This window comes from Podarcis gaigeae, assembly GCF_964106915.1.
Source record: "Podarcis gaigeae genome assembly, chromosome: 8".
NCBI classification, from domain to species: domain Eukaryota; kingdom Metazoa; phylum Chordata; class Lepidosauria; order Squamata; family Lacertidae; genus Podarcis; species Podarcis gaigeae.
Window position 1 is genome coordinate 25,851,862 of NC_139684.1, and position 27,063 is coordinate 25,878,924.

A 27,063-nucleotide genomic window follows, 5' to 3' on the forward strand; every position below is an offset into this window, starting at 1 on the left:
GCAAAGCCTCCTTTAGCCACAGAAGAGTGTGTTTGACTCTTGACCATAAATCAGCGGCAGGGAAGAAAGGAGTCTACCAGCTGCGGGAATAGAAGCTTTTGGACTACCTATTTGCAGTCTGGATTCAGACCGTTCTTCCTAGGCTGGAAAAATTGTGAAGGCGGCTTCGCGACTGGAAGCCAAATCATGGCCTGTAAGAATAGCCAGTGGCTGGAGGCATGTCCTGTGTTGTCACAGGGGCTCATGAGAAGCAAAAATGTCCCCCTCAATCATGGAAATGGGTATAGTTTTAATAACAACCCATCTCACTTATGCCCATTTTGCACTTCTGAACAGGTGCCCAAACCTGACAGTGAGTTTTATCCAAGGCTAGCCTGACTCGAGTAAACCCACTGAAGTTAATGAACATGACTAACTTAGGTCCATTGATTTCAGTGGGTCTACTCTGAGCAGGATCTAGTCTGTGGCAACCCTGTGTGTTGAAATAGGAGTAGCTATATTAATACATGCATATCTTAAAAAAGAACAGACTTCAAGTGGGGAAATTTTCTTCATTTTTAATTTACAGCAGAAAGAATATAAAGCATTCAGAAAACATTTTCCATATTTTAAGGGCAATTCAAAACATTTTGCATGGTTCCAGCAGCTGAGTTCTTCAACAGATCCATTGATTCAGTGATGCTTTTAACATGCACAGTTACAAAAATAAAACTTACAAAAAGAGACATCTATACTAGGTTTACATGCAAGTCTCGGGGACCCCCCCTCCCCTCTGTTTGGGCGCCAACTGCTGTGTGGAACTGCCATTAAGCGTGCAACCATAGAGGGGGTTCATGTTATATTCTTTATTTCGTTCACACAGGATCGTTCGTTTCACACGTGATGTCACACAAAGGAGCAATTCTGGGTTTTGGGGAGACATACAAGAGGGTTCTGGACTCAGGCGCTCAGGCACCTCGATGATTCAGGAAGGTGGCCCTGAGAGGGGTCTTCCTGTTTCTAACTGAGTCCCGCAACCCAGGAAAGGGCAAGCAAAATATTTTTTATTTATTTTTAAAAAACCGATATACTGTCTTGGGAGCGTTCCCAAACCAAACATGCCCGAGGTCATTGATATGCCCAAAGGTGATGGCCCTGATTCAGCAAGGCCTTTTGGCACGTGTCAAACTGGAATAAACACACAGGTTGTTCCAACAAGGACCCCACCTGGAGCTCTCTGAGGAACAAGGGGAGGGGGGAAATGACAGCCGTGACCCTCAGCCTGCCTTGTAGGTCCCAAGCAAGGGCTTCTCGCTCCAGCCTTGGCAGTACCCCGAGAGCGAGGCTGACACTCCGTCAACGCAACACCAAGCCTGCGGATCTGGAAGGGTTGAAGCGGAAACACCTCAAGGTAGCCCTGACTCTGAAGAACCCCCTTTTAGGACAAACGGAGGGGCAGGCTCCCAAAATCGCCACTCGGGTCATGACTGGTGAGGACGGAAAGCAACAAGGGTCAGCCCAAAATGAGACAACAAGCGCACCGTTTGAAAATGGCAAGCAGAGGGTGCTGCCAAAAGTTGGCGCCTGCTTCTGGCTCCTTGCTCCTCTTTGCCCCCCTGTGCAAAGGGCCCAGGAAGCCCAGGGCTGGCCTGAGAGGGCAGCAGCAGGAGCTGAGGTCTCCTCTGCCCGCCTGCCCAGCTTTGGGGTTTCTGTGTTTCCCCCCCTTTACTGAACTGGGCCACAAAACAGCACTTAACAAATGTACAGAGGGGTCTAAGCAGGAGCTTCAGCACACACACCGCAGTTATTTTTCAGTCTTGGCAGTGAAATAAAGGAATTTAAAAAAAGAGAAAGAGAGAGATATACAATTTCAATGAGAGAAAAGGCACGGAGAGCTCTGACCCCAGGTTGGCTTTTGTCTTTCTTTTCGCTTTTGTTGCCACAATCTTTGTGTGTTTGAACTCTTCTTTTATAAAGACACCAGTTTAAAAGCTTCACAGAATTGTGAGTATTTTTAGGCTTCACAACAAGCCTCTGAGCAAAGACTACACATTGCATCTGGTGGCTGGGATCAAGCAAGAACAATTACTCTTCCATAAAGCAAAATGCCTAGAGAGGCCAGGCCAAGCGACCAACCCACTGGCAACGTTTCAACTGGCACTAGCAGGATACAGGGCATGGGGGGGGGGGGAGGCGTGCGGGATGGGCGGAGGTAGCCAGGCAGAGCTGGACGGGCAGGCTGGCGGCCCCCCGCCGCCACCTCTGACCTGAGCTACACCCAGTCAAAAGCCAAAATAATCCATCTGACTTCAGGCGCAGCGGAGTGTAGTTCAAAAATCAAGATTTGCCCACCCCCTCACCCCTCACCCCCACTTCCCAGCGTTTACATTTCACATCAGCTTCCATATCGAAATGACTCTTCTAAAACAGATTTCTTTGGCTCCTGTCTATGTGGAAATAGCAATATACCATGACACCCCTACAAAACCTGCTTGCATCTTTTAAACTTTTACTCTTTTTTTAAAATTTTGTGCAATTTTTAGTACATTGTCTGACTTCCAGCAGGAAATATGGATATGTGAAACATATTTTTTTCTACTTTCATACTATTTCTTTTTCTTTTATTTTTTCTTTTTTATTTTATGTTCATTCTAAGTGTTCTTTATTGGAGTGAGAGTGTATGGTGTTAAGCTAGATACAATTTTGTATTCTTATGATTATCTGCTTTGCAAAATAACTTAATTTTTCTTAAGCAATATTAGCATTCACTTTACTTGGCACCATTGGCAAAAAAAGGAGAAATTAAATAAAATATTAAAAAGGTAACCAAGAAGGTTAAAAGAAATTTAAATAAACTCCTGGTAGCCAAAATCAAATGTAAACATAACTCTTTTTTTTAAAAGTAATGTTACTTTGCCGTTTTTTTCCTAAGTCTAAATACATTTTAGCTCTTCTGCTTCTGCAGTTTAGTCATGCGTTAGCAAAATGTTCTTCTAAAGAACATTTAAAATAAAGTTTCTTATAGTGAAATAAAGTTTTTTTTGTTTCATTTTACAGACCATAAGCCACTAATGCTTTGCTTTTTCATGTCTTCTTTTTGTCCTTGAATTCATGCACATCTGTTTTAGTATATACAATATGTACAAACATCCACACTCTTCTCGCTCATTCAGACAAAACTATACAAATACGCAAATTTCTCTTGCCAAGTTATTGACCCTTTGTGAATAAAATAGTTAGCAATTAATCAATATATTCCCTTTCAAATATTTATTTCTCATTTCCATTTCTACCTTCTCTCTATGTACAGAAACTGCCTAGGTTTTCTTTTTTTCTTTTTTTCTTTTTTGAGATGAAATAGCCAAAACAAGAGATTTACTGGCCGGAATGCAGCACCCGACTGCTCGCTCCCTTCGGTGGTAGAAATGTCCAGTCAGCTTATTTGCATGTGACTCTTCGGTCGAACAAGAGGTCTGCAGGTTACCAAAATGCTTTACAAATCATCATTGTTATTAAAGAAGTAAAAATCTTGCGTGAAGTAAGGCCAGAAAATAAAGTGCCAAATATGAGAAGTGCATATGGCAGCTGAGATACTTGAAGGCTCAAGAAAGAGAGAGAGAGAGAGAGAGAAAGAGAGAGAGAGCACAAGAGAGAGACAGAGAGACAGAGAGAAAGAAAAAGGAAAACCACCGAACCAAAAGGATCTTTTTGCTTGAGCTGCTCACCCATTCTCTCTCCCCCGCCCCGCACCCCACCCTCTTGCAAAATACCCGTTTGCCTTAAAAACACTGACAGCTTTCTGGGAAAAGTCCCACGGGATACATTTAAAACCAGCAGATCTAAAAAGTTGCAGAGAGAGATTCGATGAAGAACAAAAAGACACAGGTGTGCAAAGGAGGTGATGGAGGAGGGAAGATGGAGGCCCCGCGCAAGACGGAAGGAAGGTGAGCAGCGCCTTTCCACAGGGAATCCCAACGGTTCCGGGTCTTGGAGATGATTGACAGGTGCAGGAATAGCATTCTTGGGTTGTGGGGTTTTTGCTTTTTTTGGTATTATTATTTGTACAGTTCCACACATTGTTTGTTTTGTTTTAATACAGCCCTATATGAAAAGGATAATTAATTGCTTCTCTTTTTTTCATATTTGAGAGGAACGAAGCAACTCATGAAAACGCCTTCCGGGTGTCACTTTCCCCCCCATGATCCAACCAAAGATTTGAGTTCCAAGATGTCTTGCTGAACAAATTAAAAGTTGTCCATGAAAGTGCAAATGTAATGACTAAACATTACCATTAAAATCCTGCAGCCGAAATTCTCGGCACTGCAGTCAGTTTCTTTTTTTTTTTTTAATAATTTTTTTTGTAGTTGTTGCATGTTTCTGCTAAAAACAGAAAATGAAAACAGTCTGAAAAGCAATGTCACATTGCTACGGGATGCTGCCGCCGCCGCCTCTTTCTTCAAGTTCCTTGGCCTTTTTCAATTCTTTCGCTCTGAAATGAAAGAAAAGGGAAAATGGGGGAAAGGTATGACGTTTCTGTTTCCAAAACCCTTGGTGTGAAAAATGAAAAGGCATTATGCATTTCTTTATTGTTATTTTTTGGCAGAGGAAGTAACCACCTCATTTTTCTCCCATATTTCACTAATAGTTTAAGAAAAGAAATAAATTAACTGTATCCAGTTGTCACAAAAGGCAAGTGTCATTTGAAGCAGCATCTAGGAAAAAGCTGGTGGGGGGGGAAAGAATAGCTTGAGCTCTGAAAAGACAGAAGATCTATCTGTAGACTGGTAGTTCCCATGTCTAGAATATATGCCAGTCACCTGTTCTGGATGCTGCTATGCTTCTTCTGAAATAACAGGTTTGCAGTTTGGGAGTGCTTATGGATCCACCTTTGTCCCTAGAAGCTCAGGAGGCCTCAGGAGCTAGGAATGTCTTTTACCAGCCTTGTTGGTGTGTCAAGTACAGACGTTCTTGGACAGGGACAGTCTGGCCATGGTGATTTATGCATTGGAAGCCTCAATACTTGATTACTGCAATGCATCTACGTGGAGCTACCCTCAGGCCTTGTCCAGAGGCTTCAGCTGGTTCCAAACACTGTGGCTAGACTTGTTGGGGGTCTGACTGTCGCCAGCACAAACCTCTGGTGCTCAAGTTTGTACTGGCTGCCCATTCGCAACCAGGCCAGTTTCAAGATTCTTGTATTAATTTTCAATGTGTTTTAAGAATTTGGCTGCAAGACACCTGAAGGATGGCCTAATCCCTTATATCCCTGTTCAATCACTGAGGTCTTCGGGGGGCATCACTGTTAGCAGTCCCATGTGGCTCAGATGCATGTAGCCGCACATTTAGCGTGGGCCCAATTTTATGAAACTCCTAATTGCAGTCAGACAGGTCCCCTGCCTACTGAACTTCTGGCATCTACTAAAAATATTTTTTTAATCCCAGCTGGTCTTTTAATTGAAGTTTGATTTTATAGTTTTAACTGGTTTATACTTTTTGTATTGCTTATTTGTAAATTGCTTAGACTATTGTAGTTAAGTAGTATATAAATGAATTATTTAAATAAAAAACATTTAAATGTACATTAAAAAAAAATCCAGAGAGGTGGTGGTGCTTGATCCATATTGGAATCCCAGTAGGTAGCACGTAATGGTCTGTGTGCTTTTAACCCTTTGCCTTCTGCTGTGATCCTAATCAGGACCCTATACCTGCAGTTTGCATGGAGGAATAAAGCTCTCATCTAAACAAACAGGTGTTTTCACCCAAATTCCCTGCTGCTCACCAAGCAAGGTTCCTGATCTGGATTGCCCCTTCAGACACATGGCATTTTGTGTAAAAAAGACCAGCTACACGTAAAAGGTACAGATACGTAGTGGTAGAAACATGGCAAGGGCTTCTTGTCTCTTCCTCAGCCCCACCTCTGGTCAAAAGCTGGCCAAGATAAGTTCAACATAAAGACCAGCCTTTCTCCTGAACCTTCTGTTGCAGTCAGCTGCATATGTAGGATCTCAAGGTATGCACAGGAACTCTCCATGAGACCAAGAATGATGCTCATTTCAAGGTGGGTTCAGACAACCTGCTCACAACCAGCTTGGTCATCTTTGCTGGACAGCGAGCATGCTGAAGGGATGAAAATATCATCTAGCAATGCACCTCCACTGGCTGAAGCCATGGGCAAGTTGTCTAGCGCCAACTGAAATTGTCAGACGAGTAACTCTTCCTGGTGATGGACTTATCCTGTCTTTTCTCTCTTTATGTGCCTCTGTTGGAGATAACACTGGTCTGCCAGGCTTCCCAACTGGCTCCTTGGCCAAGACAGAGGTTGGAATGACCTTTCCTTTTTTGCCCCATGAAGCTAGAAACCTTTCCCTCTCTTTTATAACTGTCCACAAAGCCCTTTTGTCAAGCGTCTTCCCACCTCTCTCTTGACTTGCAACCTGGCCGGGTAGGCACACCATGTTCACAGTGAGTTGAGGTAATAGACATGTTAAATTCAGAAAGAGGAGATAAATGTGTCAGGCCAGGCGTGCTTTTCCCATGCAAAGCCCACATTTTCCCATTGTGGACCCATTCACTGAGGTAGAAGACCCACCTGCTATGGGGTCTCATTGAGGACATGCATGATCAATCGAAGCTGGTGGCTCCTTTGCAGACATGCTGAGTCATGCAAAGTCTAGGCTAACAGAGCACTTCTGCTGGAGTGGAGGGGATGCAAGTCATGCTTTGTTGGCACCATCTGTCATCATCAGCATGCAGTGTCTGGACTGGTGGAGACCAGTTGCCATTGTCTGGAAAATGCATGCGGATTCTCGCCACATTCCACATTTGCGCGAGTACAGATGTCGTCTAGAAATTTACACAAAGCCTTACTTGGGACCAAATCAGGTGGCTGACTTGCTTGAATGCTGAGGTTTAAACACCAGACCAACTACTTAATGGATAGACAATTGTTGACTCTTGAGGTACAGTATTAAGAGCTTTGTGATGCTCCTTAGCTGAAATGGATGTAGACTCTAGAGCTGCAGTTTCTGATGTGACCACAAGATGTAACAATGGCCTTTAACGTGAGCCTCACCTCTATATACCTGTGCCTTGGGCCAGGCCAGGCAGATCTATACAGAATGCTGATGCAGACTCAACTTGATGTAATGGATGTGTTGGCGATAGATGGGTGGCTCCTTGCTGTCTAGGCTTGCTGGCTGCATGCAACCAGGTTGGGCTAGAGATGGATCAGGCCCCTTTTTCAGTGTGGGTGCTGGGGCAGGGGAGTGATACTAACTTGCTTTGAGCAACTGTTTCAAACACAGGTAGGTTTAAAATAATTTTATGCTTTGTTGGAAACACTATATCCAGTTTTATAACTATGTGCAGAGTACTAAATCGATAATATATAGTGCTAATGAAATTGCAGGTTCAATACAACCATGACGCCACCAGCCAAAATCACATCCTTACTCTCCTTCCTCCTCGATGCAAAGACACTTCTCCCCGTTTTGCAAAAGACTAAATATTCCAATTTATCTTATTCAGCAAAATTTATATACCATTAGTCAAATCTCCTAACATTGCTCTCACTTTCTTTTGGTTTTGTTGCTATTTTCTCTTATTTTGCAAAAACATTAAGCTGCAAACATCTGAAGAGCACTTTGACTTTTCTGGGATATTTTCAGAAAAAGGCCTCCCTTCCCAGCAGACCTTGGCTATGTTCTCGAGCTATCCTACCAGTTCAGTGGAGATGGTGGTGAGGCTAAATAGGCCTAGCCAGCACTCCATGGAAGGGGAATGCACACCCTCAAACCTATCCCCCAATCTTCTGCAGCAGTAGGAAGTTTGGAGAACACTTAGGCCATTCTGAATAGGGGACACTGGCATGTTTCTCCTCCCAAATGGATAGGCATAAAAATATCCCTTCCACCCATTCTCTCCAACATTTTATTGTGCAATCCTTTTCACACTTACATCCGTGTAAGCACCATGGAGAACACTGTGATTTACTGATGAAGAAGCACAGGAATCAACTACAAGATATGGTAGTAAGAGAAATCTGGTTCAAATATAGTTGAAAACACCCTGATTAGTTGAAAAGTCTAAAAAGTGGAGTGGGTATTTGTACACTTAGTGGTCAAACCCCGAGGCATGAAGATTACACTACAACAGAGGCAGACATCCAGACACCATAGAGTTAAACAAGCCCCAGACAGAGCAGAATACTGGGAGTGGGATCTTCCATCTCCTTTCCCCATTCTAATCTGATGAGGGTTGGGTGGTTGCTTCCAGTAACAGCCAGAGCATCTTACTTGTGGGATAGAAGCTTCATTTACAATTTAGATGATATGGATGCAGCTGAGAACTTTAAACTAGAAACACTTTCACTGTGCATCCTTTCAATAAAGGATGTGGTCACACTGCCGCACCCCGCTGCCAAGTAGATGCCTCACTCCCCCTCCAAGCAGAGAATTTCCTTTGCTGCTTTCTTTGATGAATCACAACAAGGGGGTTGCATAACATATTGAAGAAGCAATGGCAGAAGCAGAAGCCCTGAAAAGCCACCTGCGGACAAAGCCCTCTGCCCAATTATCCACCTCCCCACCCCAACTTCAGATGACGATATTGTGAGCAAAATGAGTTAGGTCTAGCTAGGCGGGGAAAATAACTTTGTAAGAGCAGAGAAATGGCTGAGTGAGTAAAAAGCACATTGCAAAGCTGTCTTGCATCACAGCGGACTCCAAAATGCCCAGCCAAAGAAATGCTGGATGAAGTGGACAGCAGAACTGGTTGGGGCAATGCGGAAGGTCAGAAACTGACCGGTGAAGGAAAAGGAGCAGAGGGTGGCAGTGGAGTGGGTGGAGCCCCAGGGTGGGACTTTAGAATCAGTTACCTGTTTCTCTTAGAGCAGTAATGGCTTGTGGGAAATTTGGGAAATGGGGGCTCCTCCCTTTTTCCAGATCTCTCATTTGGGTTGCAAAGCAAAAAGAGAGAGAAGGCCCAATAAGAGAGACACCCCAGAGCATGTGGCCTGCAACTTAACACACTGATTTGTACTTCGAAAGAATTCAGCTCCTGAAAGAGGCAAACGGAACAAGATTACTTTGGAAATGGTGGCTGTGGCTGCCTTGACGCAGACCACATGTGATGCGTTATTTTCTCATCCCTGCTCTCTTGGACAAGTTTAGACAAGTGGTGACGGGTGTCTTAAGTCACATGGACTTCTTGAGAACTGGGCTGCAGCAACCCTTTCTCCCTCCCTTCTTCAACAGGGCCTCCCCAGCCTAATTCCAGGCCAAACTTCCTCTTTCTATCCCTCTTCTTTGTGCAGTGAAAGGCATTTGTCTGCTGGTCGTTTCCCTTCCTCCCAGCCTTTCAGAGTTTCTCAAGAGTTCCTCCTACTGCTCCTGTTGCTGGCTTCTCTCTCTGCTCCCACCTGCCTTGCCTCCTTGGGTGGCTTTCTTGTGCTTAACCCCAGATTGGCTTTCCAACAACAAATCCACCATTCTCTTTAGCCTCACTCTTTGAAAGTCTCTCCCTGGTTTTGTTTCCACCTCACTGAAGGATCTCAGGCCCTGATGCTGGAGGGAGATGCAGGATTTGGCCAAGGCATGAGAAGTCCAGGTTAAACAAGAAAGAAAGAAAGAAAGAAAGAAAGAAAGAAAGAAAGAAAGAAAGAAAGAAAGAAAGACACCATCTAACTATGCACTTTCAAGGTGGCACAAGAACTGGGAAGCTGATGAGACTTCAGAAGAAACCAAAAATCCAGTGTCACATATAAATGGCTAGTGGTTAATTCAGGTTTCAAACATAGTAAGAGACATACTTACCAAAACCACTATTGTCAGTACTCAGCCACCCTTATTGAATATAGCAATGAATATACTACAACCTGTTTAAATACAGATGCTGCTATCAGTGGGGCCACTCCCAGATCTGGAAAATTTATCTTTGCACCTGAGGAAGCTGCACAGCAGAGATAGCCAATGGGTTGCCCTTCAGAAAATATTGGACTCCAATTCCCCCTAGCCCAGGATGGCCAAAAGTTAGGGATGATGGGAGTTGGGATCCAGCAAAATTGGGTGGGGGAACCATGTTGGTTACCCCCCCCCCCACTCAATAGAGAAATGTGAAAAGAGCAGCTCTGAAAGGTTTGTCTGTGGGAACCCTTCAGACATGTCCTTCGTGGAGCTGTTAAAATGTACACTTTGGCTAGAGAGGTATTTTTTTATTCAACAATATTCACAAGAGGGCTGTACATATAAGGAAACTTACTCACTGAACATAGTATATCTATTTTTTTGCCAATTGCCCATTTTTCTTCTTTAACATGAAATGGCAGCAACAGCTAAGCCTGCTTTGACATGCAAAAGTGCAAGGAACCCCTTACACAGCTATGATAGATGTTCCCTGAGCAGCCCCCAAGCTGTGGGGCCAAGACAGTGTTGCCTTGCCAGCGGGAAACCCCACACCTTTCCCAAACAATTAGAAATGCCTCACACAGCTGAGCTACATGCTTCCCTCTCCTACACTGCTTCCAGGGAATGCCATGTGTGTAAGTGCAGGGGCCATGACCCCACTCCTGTGCAAAGCCCACAGGACAGTGCCAGAACACCATTGCACCAGGTATGGAGGGTCACCACTGGCAGAGGAACCATGAAACCCCATTGCAGGAGCTCTGAAAACGGCCATGCTGAACTGCAGATCAGATCCCAGCTAAGGCTTCTCCACTCCAGGTCAGAGCTGTGGACAGCTATTCCTATATCCAGACCAGTGGTGCATATTCTCAAGCCCAAAGATGCCTTGGAGGTCAGTCACTGGAACTGAGAGCTGGAGCAGGCAGACCATAGTGCTCTGTTGAGCAGGCAGAGGAAGAAAGCCCAGAGTCCCAGGACTTATGTTATGTCTGTCCAATCCAGTGGCTTTATCTAGCCAGCCGATCACACTGACTCTGAGGCTTATGCATGCATGCACACATATATATATATACTCATGGATGGGTTATTAGGTTAGGCTCAGTTTTCAAACCTCAAAATCTTCCTATGCATTGTGACTCCTTGTCATGGCAAAAGCAGCTGCTGCAGCATTTGCCCACTCCTGAACCAGGGCAGAGACCTGGACAAGAGAAGCCAGACTAGGCCTGCCTCAGAGCTTCTAACTGAAAGAGGCCAGCTGTGTGCACGCTTTGTGCTGTGAGGTGCATGGGGGCTGTACAAATTCTCACGGCAACTTGGAAGGAGCAGCAGCAGCATTCAGAGATGTGAGCGTGTCCTGCACATGCACAGCAACGGCAGCCGCAGCCGCAGCAGGTGTGGCCTTGCATAGGAGGGCAGAACAGCAGCAGCTCTCTCTTGTTCCCTCTTGTGGGGAAATCAAAGCAGCAGAGATGGTCAAGGCCGCCTGACGCAAACACCCTGGGGGTTGCAATGTGAGGAGGAGGTGGAGGCACAGGAGTGGGTCTGGGCTGACATGAACCATGCTAAAAACAGGTGCCCAAAGCCACCTGAACATGCAACCATCCAATTCTCCCTGAAGGGACGGACCATGGTACAGGTGGCTCCTATTCCTCACCTCCACATGCCTTTGTCCCTGGCTCAGAATGCCCAGGCAGAGTAGACCCATTTGAAACAATAGACATGACTAAGTTAGGACCATTAATTTTCCTTATTATATTTATTTATATCCCACCTTTTTCCCTGACAGGGACTCAAGGCAGCTTACAGAGAAGTAGAAACAACTTAAAATATGTATTTTTAAAAAGCAATGGGCCTATGCTGAGTAAAACTTATTTGATGGGTGGGGTATAAATAAAATCATCATCATCATCATCATCCAACATTCTAGCATAGTGTTTTTATCTCCATTTTGATCTGCATACTCACTCCCTATTTTATATATTCATTTTGCATAAAACTGCTGAATTGGATTCAGAGCCACGGCAAGTTCAGATTTGGTGCTGATTTGTGTGGAAGTGGCCTGTGGTTGCCACTGAGATTAAAGCTCTCGCTTCCCCTTCAACAAATCTGCAAAATTACTGAAGGACCTGATTGGACTCTCCTCCACCCGCCAAAATAGAAACATAGTTGAATAACTAAAATGGTATTCCGGGGCTCAGCCCCTAGAATGCTTTTAGGTCGGCTGTCAGATCAAGATCCTTTGCGAAGCAAAGATCCATATTATAGAAGCTCAGCTGATGGCCAAATGTAGCAGCTTTCATGGCTTTGGTTGGGAAGTGGCTGCCTGCACTTACTACTAGGAAAGATTCTGCCTCCTGCCTCAAGGCCTCCCTCTCAGCACTTTGGGGGTCTCTCTCTTACTGTGCCTGTCTTTATGTAATTCTGAGTCAGCCCCAGGCTCTGGACTCTCATGTCCCCCTCTCTCATCAGCACTGTGAATTTTCTCTTTGCTCACCCCCTAGGTGCCTAGTCCTAGCAGCAGCTGTTTCTACCTGTCAGAGCAGCTGTCCTAACACCTCCCTTCACAAGCTGTGCTATGGGGCTGCTCCATGGATACACAATCCTGAAGCTATTTATCATGCCTCTAAGGCATAGCTGATAGGGATGTGGATGGCGTTGTGGGTTAAACAACAGAGCCTAGGACTTGCTGATCAGAAGGTCGGTGGTTCGAATCCCCGCGACGGGGTGAGCTCCCGTTGTTCAGTCCCTGCTCCTGCCAACCTAGAAGTTCGAAAGCACGTCAAAGTGCAAGTAGATAAATAGGTACTGCTCCAGCGGGAAGGTAAACGGTGGTGTGCTGCCCTGGTTCGCCAGAAGTGGTTTAGTCATGCTGGCCACATGACCCAGAAGCTGTATGCGGACAAATGCCAGCTCCCTCGGCCTATAGAGCGAGATGAGCACGCAACCCAACCCCAGAGTTGGTCACGACTGGACCTAATGGTCAGGGGTCCCTTTACCTTTTCCTTTAAGGCCTAGCTGAATTGAGAGACACCCCACGTCCCCCTTGCACGCTGGGAATTCTCATTTTGCAGCCCTGTAAAAATTGCCAGGCGAAGGGAGAGAATGAGGCGGTGCAGTGGCATTTTCTACTGTAGGATACCAAACATGGCATCACCAGCAAACGTATGGGACAATCAGTAAGCAAACATGTTGCTTTTTCTTTTTCAAATCCCAGCTCGGCAGCACACAACTGTTCTAAAGGTATTGTATCGAAGGGAAAGCTCCCTCACCTTTACCAAATGTGCCAATAGATTTTGCAATGGGAGAGTCCAATGGCATCAAAATGGGTTCCGCTGTCTAAAACTGGTGTCCACTCAGCATTGAGCAGACCCTGCCACGCACACACACTTGTTACAAAGTGTGTTCACATAGGCGTGAGGCCATTCTCCAGCCCTCTTCAAAAGCAATTCTTCTGCATCAGCCCAGCCTTGCATTTGTGAATGGGAGGCTTCCTTGCCCACAGTACTGAGGCAGTGGACAGACTTCTATTTTCTCAGAATCCTGTACACTTCCACTACTGGATTGTGAAGCCACACACACACAATGGTGTCAGCCACAATCCACATATTTCCTATAGTTTCTTGAGAAATACTGTATTTTGATTCCCTCCAAACCAGCTTCACTTCAATCTGAAATCATAAGCTTTCTGAAGCCATCCCTGCCCACTGGGGAGGACAGGCAGGCAACTTGGAAGCACAGCCCAGCTATGCTGATGCATACAAGAAAGTACAGAGCTGAAATGCAGCTGGGGGAACTGGGGTCAACCTTGCTGCATTTTAGGCCAGCAATGTGTTCACAGCCTGAGGATCAGCCAGAAGAACTTGCTCTAGCACATTGCTCTTCCCACTGTTTCTGTATATGCACATCAACCCTATAAGCATGCATGGACCTTCTGTCAGTTTAACTACCACAAGTTCCTCAGCAAGGGATTCTGGGTGTTGTTTTGATGGTGGCGTTGAGAAATTATCTTGATGGGGAACTTTAGGATTCCAACACAGAACTATCTGCCAAAGAGTTCACTGAGTAGAGGGAATGGCTATTAATCCAATTAAAAAACTACTATGTAGCTAATAAGCTCCTGCTAGACAGCTACAGAAATAAATGTGACAAGCTCAACACCTGCAACAGGATAGGAAGACATATTCCGGGAAGGTGTGGTCACCACTTGAGATGTAAGACTTTCAGAACTGTTGTGGGGTGTGTGGGTTTGTTTGTTTTTGAGGAGAGGGTTTTTTTCTGGACATACATCAGTGGGTTTGTTCACACCAGAGTTTATTGTGTGTTTGCAGCTGTTTGCTTTTCCATTTAATTTGCATTATCTACATGATGCTACCCTCAAACACCAATCTTGATGCTTTGTCCCTATAAATTCGAGTTTTCCCGATACAGGGGGAATGTAATGTTGGGGGAAAGTGCAATTCCAACTGCAGTAGTTTGGAGCCCAAACTATTTATTTAGGGGTGGGCAGATCTCTTTTCACTTTCTGCTACTCACCTTTCCATGCTCAGTACTATCTCAATACCTTCATTTCTTTTCCAGTCATGTTCTTAATTATTTCCACTGCACTCCTGAATTGTGTACAGCCTTGTGGTTTTTTGATCTCTCAAATTTGCACAGAACCAGAAAACTGTACAAGCAAACCACACACACACACAAATCTGCACCAAATACTGCACAGTATCAATCTCAAAGTATGTGCTGAAAACATACAATTGCTTTCATTTCTTTTCTGGCACACTCCTGAATGGAGGAGTGTAGCCTTAGATATTTTCTTTTGATCCTTCAGATTTGCACAAAGTCAGAAAACTACCAAAGTGCGTGCTAAGAATTAAAAATTGCCTGCCAAGTTATCTGTACACATGCCCTGTGAGTATTTATTCGGCACAACTGAATCAGCAAATTAGAAGGCAGGGGAAAACGCAAAAATGTCATGCCTACTGACATGAAAAAGAAAGATAAAAGTTCTTCCTCATAGGCAAATTCATGTATATGCAGCCGTGGACTAATTCATATGTGGGGCGGGGGGGGAGTGTATTAACAGCTCAATAATGCTCAGTTGTGGACAAACCCATGATTAAGTCACTAAAGGACTCAGCAGGGAATGAAAAGAAAGCTATACAAGAAATCTTAAGGACGATTTTCTTCATCTCTGCTGCCAGCTTCGAGGAGGAATGTTGCCATTGAATCTTGCTGGCTACTCTGATGTGGTTCACATTTTTAAATAATGATATAACTAAAAGAATATATGAAATAAAATCTCATATCCGAGGCAGTTCCAAGAACAAGATGCCCAGCAAACTGCAAGATTGGCTGGGTGAGAACAGACCCCCACAACAAATGAGGAACAAGGACAGCATATCCTCTAACTGTGCAGAAAGCAGATAAGATGACGTGCTTGGTCCTGGAGCGTCTTCCCCAGCACTGCTGCTGGAGATGGACATTCTGCATGCAAAGCATGTGCTCTCCTGCTCCAGACACATGAAACTACCTGATTGTAAGCCAGGCAGTGGATCTTCATTTCTGCTTAGTGCTGCCTGCTCTGATTGGCAGCAAGGGCTCTGCTGAGTCTCTTTCCCAGTCCTGCAATCCAGCAGCTCACATCCAGCCCTCCTCTCTTTAGCCCCTACATTTCCACTGACTTTCAGAAGTCATTCATGGAGCAAGATGTCGGCTTTGTAAGGACATGGAAGGAAAAGAGAGCCTGCATGATGCCAATGCAGTTGTGTGTGTTTCTCTCAGGTCAGACCTGGGCTGCCTGATCCAGGCTGGGGGCTTCTCCCAGATCCTGAACTACAGTAGACAGCAGCTACGGGTAGCCTATCAGTATTCATCAAATCCATAGACTTCATACTACCTGCCAATGGCAAGGGCAAATCCTGTGCCTTTAGAGGGGCCACCCACCCACTATGTTTTACTTGGCTGAGCCCTCGTCCCCCAGTACCTGATTCCTGGCCTGAAGTGCTGAGAGCCAGCGCTTCCTAGGCTAGAGCAGGAAGCTCTCACTCCTTTCTTCCCTCCAGGCAGAAGAGGAGAAAGTCTGTTCAACAAAGCACTGAGGCCTTGTGCTGGATGGAGCCTCACTTTCAGGCTATGGGCAATTTTGTATAGACAGAAGCAGATACCATCCACAGAGAATGTAGCTAGGTAGGCTCAGTACAGCTGCTACTGGCGGTGGGGGACAATGGGACAGAGATTTCTGCCCCATTCCCTCTCATTGATCAGCATGCCCCATGATGGATGGACAGGAGTATTCCCTCCCCACCCCTGCTCTGTTCATGCATCTGTAACAGCTACTGCAGGTAGTACGAAGCAGCGGTGTTAGTAACCGCAACAGTTAGTTGTGGCATGGTCAGTTTCCCCGATTCAGAGAGAATTCAATGGATGTGAAACTTCATGGTCATCATCTCAGCTGCAGCCCCATGCAAGCAAGCAGAAAGCAAAGAGAGAGAGAGACATATATATATGTGTGTATATATGTATATATATATAGTGAGATATATATAGATATATCATTTTAAATGGAAGAGAAACAGTCCAGCAGGCAGCTAAACTCACCCTTTTGTACCGCCTATGGTCCACCAGAGGGCTTCAGATGCGCAAAACGATAGCAAAGAGCTATTAGCATATAGATGGCAACAGGTAGACACCTTTTATTCAACAGCTTCAGATCAAGGAGGATAGGCAAGCTGCCTGCTCTGGGGAAGGGAGAGGGAGAGGGAGAGGGAGAGGGAGAGGGAGAGGGAGAGGAGAGGGTGGCCATGGTGGGGGTGTCAATCTCAGGGGCCAGCTTGCAACAACCTACGTGCTGGGAGGGTGGGGCTGGTTGAGTAGCACCATACAATATTGAGCAAAACTCAAAGGCGGGTCTATTTTATTGGAGCTGGGTGGGAAGTACCATTGAGGTTCCAAGACCCTCCTTCTCTGACTCAGAAGACTAGAACAAGTTTTCTTAGAAAGACTTTGTGATAATCAGAAAGAAGGTGTTCCTTAACTGTAACCCCAGGGATATGGTGGGCTACGCAGCAAGAAGTATCCAAGCCATTGTCAAAACCTTGTAGCCATCTTGGCTCACTGACCAAAACTTCACTTTCTTACCAAGGTTCAAATTAAGTAATGAAAATCCATTAATCAGAATCAAAATTCCGATTAACAACAGATTCAACAGAAGGGTGCTGGCCACTTTTCCAAAGGGCCCTCTTCCCTCTGCTTCTTGATCCCAATATGCCGTTTTGCCACCTGAGGTGTTTTCTGCTGGAAAAAGCTAGTCATGCCTTATTACTTGTTTCAAAGCCAAACTAGTAATTTCCTGGGCACAGGATGTGAAGAAACACCAGCAGATGGGGCTACAGGTATGACATCTGGACTGCCAATTGTCCCCTGGTGTACCTGCTAGCCCCTGGTGTACATCCTTAAAAAGTGCTGTCAAGTTCAAAGCATATTCAGGGCTTATCCAAACTTCCTCTTGTTCCGCTGCTTTCCTCTGGGGAAAACCGCTCTTTAGCACTTAATGGGAGTGCAATTTGGGTTTTCTCTGGACTGAAGTTTGCTCTGATTTAGAACTAGGCAGTGGGTTTTCCGTAGGAAAGGAGTGAGACAAGTGGAAGTGTTGATGAGCCCTTGGAGTCGGGCTATCACAAGCTAAAGAGGCTACCACTGTGCTTTGTCATATCGCCATTTGTCCCTTCCATAAGAGGGTTTTTTTTTGGGGGGGGGAAGGTTTGCATCTCACCCTCACGTATGGTGGGAAGAATGGTACAAAATACACAAACAAACACAGAGGCCATTGTGGGAGCAACTCCTATAAACCAGAATGTTGTCAACTAATACATGGGCAGTGGTTATTTTGAAGGTAGTATATTCTTGGAGCTCCAAAATCTTTTAACAAAGTCTGTCAGACAAAGATTCTTCGAGTAAATGGAGCAGAGATGGCAATACAGGTGAATTAGTATCTAGTTAAACAACAAAAGACATCACATGAGAAGGGTCTGCTGGATCAGGCCAGTGGCCCATCTAGTCCAGCATCCTATTCTCACAGTGGCCAACTGGATGGTTATGGGAAGTCTACAAGCAGGACTTAAAAGCAGTCTCCCCTCTTGCAGTTTTCTAGTGACTTGTATTTAGAAGTATTACTGTCTCCAATTGGGGAGGCGGAGCATAACCATACTGGCTATTAGCCACTGATAGCCTTATCTTCCATGAATTTGTCCAATCCTCTTTTTAAGCCATCCAAATTTGTGGCCCTCAATGCCTCCCATGGGAACAAATTCCATAGTTTAATTATACACTGTCTGAAGGAGTACTTTCGTTTGTTTGTCCTGGATCCTCTAACATCCAGCTTCATTGGATGTCCACGTATTCTAGTGTTACAAGAGATGGTTATTACATCAAGATAATATTGGGGTCTTTTTGTTAGGACTAATAAGAATGGACTAAGCAAACCTTTGAATTCTCCAGAACTCTCTGTCCTATTCAGAGTAGACCCACTAAAGTTCATGGGAATGACTAATTAAGGTTCATTAATTTACACGGGCTTACTCTAAAAAGAGCTTAGTTGGAATATCCCAAAGGCTGTACTGTTTGGGGGCTTCTTATTTTAGATAACAGAAGAGTAAGAAGTAGGTAGGGATGAGATGGGGTGAAATTAGACAGGGGGGTTTCCTTCCTTCTCTTTCTCTCACAACAGTATAATTTGGGGTCGCTCTGAACTTGGTGGGCAGTAGATTCAGGACAGAAAAAGAAATTACTTTTGACACAGCATGTAGTTAGCTTGTGGAATCTGATTCTACCAAATGTGGCTTCAGTGGCTTTAAGAGGGGATCAGGCAAATTTATGGGGGTCGAAGAGGCCTGCATTACTGATTTCAATAATGGGTTGTATCTAATGCTAGTCCAATTCGGAGTACACTCATTGAAATTAAGGTAACAAATTGAGCCATGGCTATTAATTTCAATGGGTCTGTTATGAGGAGGGCACAACTCAATAGTTTTAAAACTCATTTCCTCAGTTGTATTTGCTGAAAAATGTGCACACTCATTAGTTGCTATAACTATTAAAGCATCTTGGTCTGAGACTGAAAAGTGCTTTTATGTACCACAAAACCTGTTGCTCTCTCTGTGCACAAGAAAAGAAAAAAATCATAGAATATGACTTACATGAAGACTAAGAAGGCCCCGTTTCAGCTAGAAGGAGCTGGTAACAATATGATTCTACAGATCCAGCCCCACTGAGCACTGAGTTCAGTGGAGCTTACTTCTAAGTACCGGTAAGTGGGTATAGGATTGCAGACTCATTGCCTTGAGAAGCTTTGAACTGTTGCTGGGAGCCATGAAGGCATCATACAAAGGCTTGTCAACCTAAGACAGCTTCTGCACTTAAGTGACTTCTCACCACCCCAGCCAAAACTAAAGGTGAAGTGCACAATTCCAGCCTAGCAGCAATTCTACCTGAAGCTTGGCTGCCCATTCAAACCCCACAATCTTTGTTGGTTGCACTCATTTGCACTCTGCAGTTTCCAGCATCACCCAACTAGTCCTAAATCTGAAATGACATACTTTATCTTGGGTCATATGCAGAAAGGCTCTTAGTTCTCCTTCTGTTCCTTTTTAGCACACCCACCCAGTCACTTTCCTCTTTCCTCTCCCTCCTCATGTGCCAAACTCTGAAATTTCAGGTGGCCTTTCTTCATCCTGAAGCAACAGGAACACCTCCCTCTACACCCCACTGCTTGGACTGATAGTCCTCTTGGGATGGATCCCACAGAAGCAGGTCCTATTGCCATACCTGGGGGTACCAAGACTTACACTGTCCTGGGATGGAAAGACAGGGGGCTTTTTTGAACCTAAAAAACAATTTCTGCAGACATTGAGCCTGTCAGGAAAGGTGCTGGGTTCCTATTGACCCATGCCCACATCATCAAAGCATCAACTACACAATAAACTGCCAGGGCAGTTTAGTATCTGATTTTTGAAATGATCATTAATATTTCTTTAAGGTATAGGGAACCACTAATATAAATATACAGTATACATCTGTATATGTTTAAAGGCAGGCAGCTCCCTGAAGCATGTAAGAGGGTCCAAACCAAGAGCAGATCTAGCACTCAACAGTGATGTTATAAAACCAGATTTACACTGTAGGCAAAGGTTCACGTGGCTGCAGCCAAGAGTGTTGTGCCTGCCTTTGCCCTCAGAGGCCCAAGTCAGCTTCCCATGGACAACATCCATGGACAAACCAACACTCATGATCCAACCAGGCTCCAATCCTCTGGGGAGCACCTGAACTTTGTTTCTTGCCACAACCATTTGCAGCCACCCATGTGATTGTCCCCACTACCTTCCAATCCTTGGTCTGTAGCCCCCAACTAGGAATCTTGGTGAGGGCACACCTAGAAAGTGAACGCTGGTGATGTCTCACCTGTGGCGGCAGCGTCGTAAAAAACGCATGATCTTGCGAGCAGCTTGGTCCTGCTTCTTGGTGAGCAAGCTGCTTCTGCAAGGAAGGAAGGAGGAGAACATCAGGGTCCAGGAGATACCAAGGAGGAAGTGGGGAGGGGGAAAGGCCATCTAAGTAAATGGTTGTAGAGCATCTGCTTTCAATGCTGAAGATCTCAAGTTCAATCCCAGACATTTCCAGTTTGCCTGGGAAAGACTCTGTTCTCCTTTCTGGAACCCTGAAGAGCCTCTGCCAGTCAGTGCAAACAGTACTGAGCTATATGGACCAACTGCCTGCCTGTGGTATATAGAGCAGTTTAATGCTCCTACGAGGGAGACTGTCCAAACTGATGTCTGTAAAAACTTTAGTACTTTTACTCATAATAAGGGAGGCTGTCTGACAAAACACTCCATGTATTTTTTTACTGTTTCTTTTTATTTTGTCTGTTTTACTTTCTCTCTCTCTCTCTTCTTTCTTTTTTATTGTCCCTTTTTGTGTGTGTTTTTATTCTTTGTTTTTCCTCCTTTTTTCCTTCTTTGGAGTCGTATGTTTGGAGCCTTTATTAAGGTCCAAAGACTGTATGTGATGGGGTGGTCGATGGTCAGTGGAGGACCCTGGGTGAGAGAGAGTGAAAGGTCGGTTTCTCAGGGTGAGAAGCTGGGAGGAGAAAGGAAAGATCCCAGGTGAGAGCTGGGAGGAGCTGCTGTCCTCTGTGGGTGGTAAAGGCTAACAATTAATTTTAAGTGAGGGCTCTGTATTCTACTTATTCAATTTGTATCTTTTGTAGTTGTAATTTTACTGTATTAGAGAAAATTTTAATATATTTATTTTTAGAAAGACCTATAAAAAACCAAAACACTTTATGAACATGGGCCTTCTTCCTACAAGGCCTTTGGCTAGAATTTTTCAGCCACCTGCTTTGATGCATATTGATTCATTCTGTCCTTCGTGACTGAATGCCACCCTCCTGTTGTACTTACTGATCTTGCAGCCTGCTTGCATTAGAAAGCTCCCACCTATCTGAGCTGCCCTTTTGTCCCTTTGCCCATCAATGCCCCCTGCCTTTCTTAGCCCTTGCAATTGTGAGCTGGCAGGCACTCTTTGGTAACAGATGCAGAATCGTGGCTTCTGAGAGCAATAATGTTTGTTCCTATGCATTTGCTTGATTCATCGTGGGGCGGGCAGAATCTAGGTTTCCTTAGTGCATAATTTATTCTTTTACTCAAGTGCATAAGCATCAACCTCTGCCTTACACCCCCATCCATCCATCCATCCATCCATCCATCCATCCATCCACTCTGTCTGGTATTGGCTGGCAAGTCAATGTGGGTGGGGGAACTGCCCAAGATCAGTGAGTACTAGCCCCTTGCCCTGTCTACCTTCTCCAGCATGCCCACCTCACCTGAGCTTCTGCTGCACGAGAGCAGCCGTCCTGCGACTTTGTCTCCTCTTCCCACATTCCTTGTAGCTGCGGTAGAACTGCTGGATTAGGACAGCAGCTCTCCGGCTCTGCTGGAATTTCTTCTGTTCGTAGTAGCTTCGGAATTTGCTCTGGATGAGGATGGCAGCTTGTATCATCTTTTTATAAAGTGCATACTGCAAGGGGAAGAGAGAGAGAGAGAGAGAGAGAGAGAGACAAAGGCTGAAGCACTCCCAAAGGCAAAAATAACAGTCACTCAGGGGAAAATCCAGAGATGGGCACAGAAGAATTTCACTGCAATAACAGAAAAAGTATCCTCCTGCTTTTACTAAGCAGGGCAGGCACATAATAGGGGAAAAGACTGCACCTATAAATTCCATTCCTTGTTACCCTTAACCCCCCTCCCCTCCACTAGTTCTCCACACAAAGCAGCTCAATCCCTTGAGGATGGGCAGCTGAATATGCAAAAAAGGCTCTGCCCTGAAAATGCAGAATGTATCTCAACGCAAGGTGGATCATCTGTGGCAGGCCTTCCACATCTGTTACTCATCTCTGGATGGTGCACATGTATGTTCCACAAACTGGAAACTGACTGGACTGAGACTTTTAGGAAATATTAATGTTTCCCAATTAAGAGTGATTTCTATGGACAATGACAAAAGTATTTCAATTACTCCTCAGAGTATGGGGGAATTTTTTATTTTTTAAAAAATCTAATCTGCTCTAAGACTTGGTTTCCATTTATTGTGTATGTGTAAGAGACAGAGAAAGCACACAAACCTGCACACTAGGCCAAATACTTCACCAATTTTCAACCGGATAGCGGGCTGTTTCAAACATCATGCTATGCGGTTGGTCATGTTTAACATGAATGGGCAGCATCCAATGCAAGGGTGGACAACATTTCCAGCTCCGTGGGCCAGGCCCCCATTGACCAGCTTTGACAGGTAGGTGAGGACAACCCACATGTCAATCAAATGATGTCATAATGATGTCATATGGGTTATCCCACTTGCACCAGGGAACCCATGTACAAAGTGGTCTGCAAGCCCTGAGCAGCTGATCCAGCAGGCTTTCATTCTCTCACCCAACAGCTGATGCACAGGAGAACTGACGCCTGTTTTCCCTTGGCATTGTACAATTAGGGTTTCCAACCTGCCTGGAGCCAAGAGGAACCATGAGCCTTGGTTTAATATTACGTGCAAACCAGCGCCACACAGAAAAAGTGGGCTCTGTGGCTACTTGACACACAAGGCTTGCCACCATGCTAGACTGGGCCAATGGTTGATCTAGCCCCTACTGTCTGACACATGGGTCACTGAATGGAGAAACTGGGCAAGATGAAGCTGCCACTCCTTGTTTCCTGGCCGCATAAGCTACCTCTTGGGGGTAGAGTGCCTCTAAACCAGCAAAGTGTACAGAACAGTTGGTGTTTGTGACTGAGGAATCTCTCCCCGCTGCTCTACCCTAACCCACCGCCAAATTGTGCTTGAACCTTTCCCCGCAAATTGCCAAATCTGCACTGCTGCCAGATGATGTTCTCTCTCAATTCTCCTAATCAAGGAAGCAAACTGGTACGTTCTCCATATGGGGAGCAGTTTAGGGGGTCACCACACTTGTAGGTGAAGGAAGAAGGTGCTGGGAAAGAGGGGATAGGAGAGGACTCAGGCCCCCATTCTGGCCCATCCTTGGCAAATTCTGCGTGCCTGTGAAATGGTAGGAATGGAAGGCCAGTGTGCCAAACTGGAGGTGGGCTTCCAGGGACCAGACAACTTCCCTGAATTTTCAGCTTTCATTTTAAAATTTAAAAGCACCTAGCCCACTTCAATTATATAAACTTAAAGGAAAATGGGCAGGCTGTTTCTGAGCCAGTTTCTTTCCCTGCCGTCCAGAGCTTTGGCCGTTGAGTGTAAAAACATACAAATGAAAAAGCTAAGGAAATTAAATCAGACTTCATGATTTTAACAACTTTAAATTTAACCTATTTAGCTACTTGTAGAAGTCCTTCCTTGCTTTGAGGTGATTTGCGGTCTCTCCCTCTGGCATGCACCCCAAGTGTAACTCCCTCCCCAGCAAATTCTGTGGTGCCAGGCAAGGCTCTGAAGATGTTCCCCTTTCATAAGGGACAGGTTGCCATTCATAACAAAGCAGGACTGCTGGCATGCATGCTCCACAGCAGGATGCAACCCACGTGTGCTCTAACAAAATGGACAGACCCTCTCCTTGGCTTGCAATGAAAGTGAAAAGCTCATGAGCCCAAATGCTGGGCGTTTTCAGTCATTACCTTCAAGGCTATCCAAGTAAGCTTGGGAGGGGGAGAAACAGAAAATACAAGATTAACGTTCAACGGCCTGCCATGTCAGTCATCATCAGCACAGAGTGAGGGACTCTGCCTCCTTAGGAGACCTGGGTGCCTCCAGAAGAGATTCTCTCAAAGCAAATGGGTGCTGCTGGAGGCCAACAGCCACATTAAGGTTCACCCACAACAGGGAGGGAGGAGGGTGTGCAGTTGCTGCTGCAGCAGCAATTCCATGGGGAGTCCTGCTGTGGGGTGAATGTAAGATGGCTGGGAAAGGGCTCTTTGCTTGGGAGCCTGCAGAGTTGAGCTTTACCAATTTCCTCAGAAAAAGCTCTGCCATTGGTGGTTGAGAACTTAGCCTAAATATGTGGGCCACTGCCAAGCCTCTGAAGGAAGCCATTCCTCAGCTTTTGTTTTTAGAGATTCTCTCTCTTTCCTGCCTTGAAAGTTAAACACCACAGCAATACCCCAACTTTATTGGCTATTGGGGACAGCTGCAGCAACATAACATGGAAATAAACCAGCTCTCGCCCTCTCTCTGTGGTGAATCTCAAGCAAAACCAGTGGTTGACAATGGCTAGGATCCAAAGTGCTGTGCAAACTGAGCAGATATCTTTAGAGTCCTTCTCATAACCTCTGCTGCTCTACATTATGACACCACAGCATGAAGCATGGCAGTTTGGAAACAAAAGCAGGTTGCTGGCGGCTACAGTAAATACAGCTACATACTTGATGTATGCAACACCTAAAAAACTACCAGAATCTCAGGGCTTCAAGGCAAAAAAGGGCCATCAACGTGTGTTCGAAACTGTTCCTGGGCTGTTCAGATGGCAAGCTGGGGTGAAGATTGCTGAACTAAATGGGGTTGGGGACTAGCATGTCAGACAGATGGCTGGGATAGAATATTTCCCCCTGATAGCAGATTTCCTAAAGTCCTTCTTATACATTCCTTTCCACATAAAGAGGGCCCTGTCCTCCCTCACAACCTATCTGGCCCATTAGCTCCCATACCTTGCCACCACCTTGAATCTGTACATTTACTCAAATACAGAAAAAATGCAAGTTAAGCTTCCATGCACATATTTACAGAAGTTTGACTCAACACATTGATCTGGGGGATTACTCTGAGGCTTCAGGTGGAGAGGAAAGGATGAACAGGACTGAGGTCTAACAAGCTTTTTAAAAAAGTGTCATGCTATTGATTCCCACCACAACGTGTGGTCTGAGATGGTGCTGAAACTCTTTGACCATACAATGAGCTGTTGGATCAGAGGGCCTCTCTCTTTGGGGTGCTTAATTTTTTCACAAGAGGTGTGAGGCAAAGGAAGCAGGAGTAACCCAGGCTCCCTCACCTGTGGAGGCTGAAACTTGGGCACACTCCATCTTTGAAACTTCTGAAGTAGCTCTCTGCTGAGTTATAAGAAACAAAGCAGTCCAGGGTGGCTTCTCACACTTGCCTGGTGGTACTAATATAAAGCCATCTGCAGCTCACCTGTTTGTATTTCCGGTAACAACGCTGAATGACAGCAGCGGCCACTTCCTGTTGCTCCCGGAGGGGGCGTCCCTGCAAGGGAAGGGGACAAATGGTAGAGGTAACGGGACTGCAAGCAGGACCTGAGTGCCACAGCATATAAGTGCAACTGCGTCAAGGCTATAGATTGTTCTCTGAATACCTCAGAGAAGCACCCTGCGAGAACTGGAACTCAAAGCATGGAAAGAAGTGTGGCAAAGAACATCAGGCTGCCCAATGCAGAAGCCTCTGGAGCACCACCTGACACAACCATGAAGTGTATTTTCCTGCTCCTGCCAGTGACAGCTCATGTTTTGTAGTGGGGAAACAAACACTACAGGAGAACATAGAGCAAACTGAACCATGTATTTGCAGCATCAGCAGGGGAGGAGGGCACCTCCCTTGAACCTTCCTGGGCCATTTTTGTTGCTGCCCCCTTTAACACATGCAGGGGCAGATTGGACAATCATGTACCAAACACCAGCCCTGGGCTTCCACTTCACTTGCTACTGTGCTCTAAAGTAACTTATTTCTGTCAGCTGGCATCGGAGTGCCACTGATTCCAAAGGGAGGTTTGGAGACTTCCATGCACCCCTGATGCCATTTCCCTGCACCCACCCCTACCAACAGCGACTTCTGCCCTTCACCTTGTATTTCCTGAAAACCGTCTGGACCAGCTTGGCAGCCTCGTAGAGCTCTCTCTGCTCGTGATCGGAGAGGGTCAGCTGCGCAAACTCGTTTTCGACTTTCTCGCTGGTGGAGGCGCTTAGGAATTCTGTCCAGTCTGTTGCCGAAGGGAGGCTGGGCTTCTCAAAAGCCATTTCATTGACTGGTGAGCTTGCAGGGCTCAGGCTGGTGTTGGAAGAAGGGGTCAGGGGTCCAATGTACAGGCTTCTGCAAAAAGAGGCACAGGGGGAAGAGGGTCATAGCTGCACAGACACCAAGACATGCTGGCTGGCTGGAGAAAAAGAACAAATCCAGGATTTGGTTCAGATTAAGGGTGGGGAGGGACAAGTGAGTTGGTCACATTTGAGCCATACAGTGAAAGCACATGGTTTCCCCAAAGAATCATCGGACTGTAGTTTACCTCCTTACACAGCTATGATTCCCAGCACCGTTAAACTACACTTCACCCTCTCTGAGGCAGGGGCTAAGGCTTGGTGACCCAGAATGCACCAACCCTTGTTGAAACAGCATGAAAACATGCTGCATGCTTTAGCATTCCAGTGATATTTATCTCACAGTACTTGAGGGTTAAGGGTTGAAACTTTGTTGTAACTAGTTAACTTGCTCCACACCCAGCGAACCTGAATGGAACCTGTCTCAGGGATGTTCTGAATCTTTACTGGCTTGACTCAGAAAAACAAAGTGGATTAATTTTAGCTGCTGTAACCCAAAATTCAGAAATGAACTAAAGCATCTAACAGCTGGGCACTGGGTAGGAGATCCCCCCCCCCCATATGGCAGCACCAGCAGCAACAAGGAG

At 45.5% G+C, this 27,063-nt stretch overlaps 1 protein-coding gene across 6 annotated transcripts in view; it reads right to left on the bottom strand.

Annotated features, from left to right (window-relative positions):
* Window positions 1–537: 537 nt before the first annotated feature.
* LOC310850740 (calmodulin-binding transcription activator 1-like) overlaps window positions 538–27,063 on the bottom strand; it is a 33,337-nt gene continuing 6,811 nt past the window's right edge. For 2 of the 6 annotated variants that reach the window (XM_083752611.1, XM_083752615.1), the window contains exons 7-12: window positions 26,225–26,471; window positions 25,560–25,631; window positions 24,053–24,073; window positions 21,751–21,944; window positions 20,331–20,405; window positions 538–4,468 (exon numbers count right to left, since the gene is read on the bottom strand). In XM_083752611.1, the coding sequence (XP_083608737.1) occupies window positions 4,405–4,468; window positions 20,331–20,405; window positions 21,751–21,944; window positions 24,053–24,073; window positions 25,560–25,631; window positions 26,225–26,471 (673 nt within the window). In that variant the 3' untranslated portion in view covers window positions 538–4,404. Of the gene's footprint in view, window positions 4,469–16,472; window positions 16,504–20,330; window positions 20,406–21,750; window positions 21,945–24,052; window positions 24,074–25,559; window positions 25,632–26,224; window positions 26,472–27,063 lie in introns of all 6 variants that reach the window. The other 4 variants (XM_083752613.1, XM_083752616.1, XM_083752612.1 and 1 more) reach the window with 3 other exon arrangements.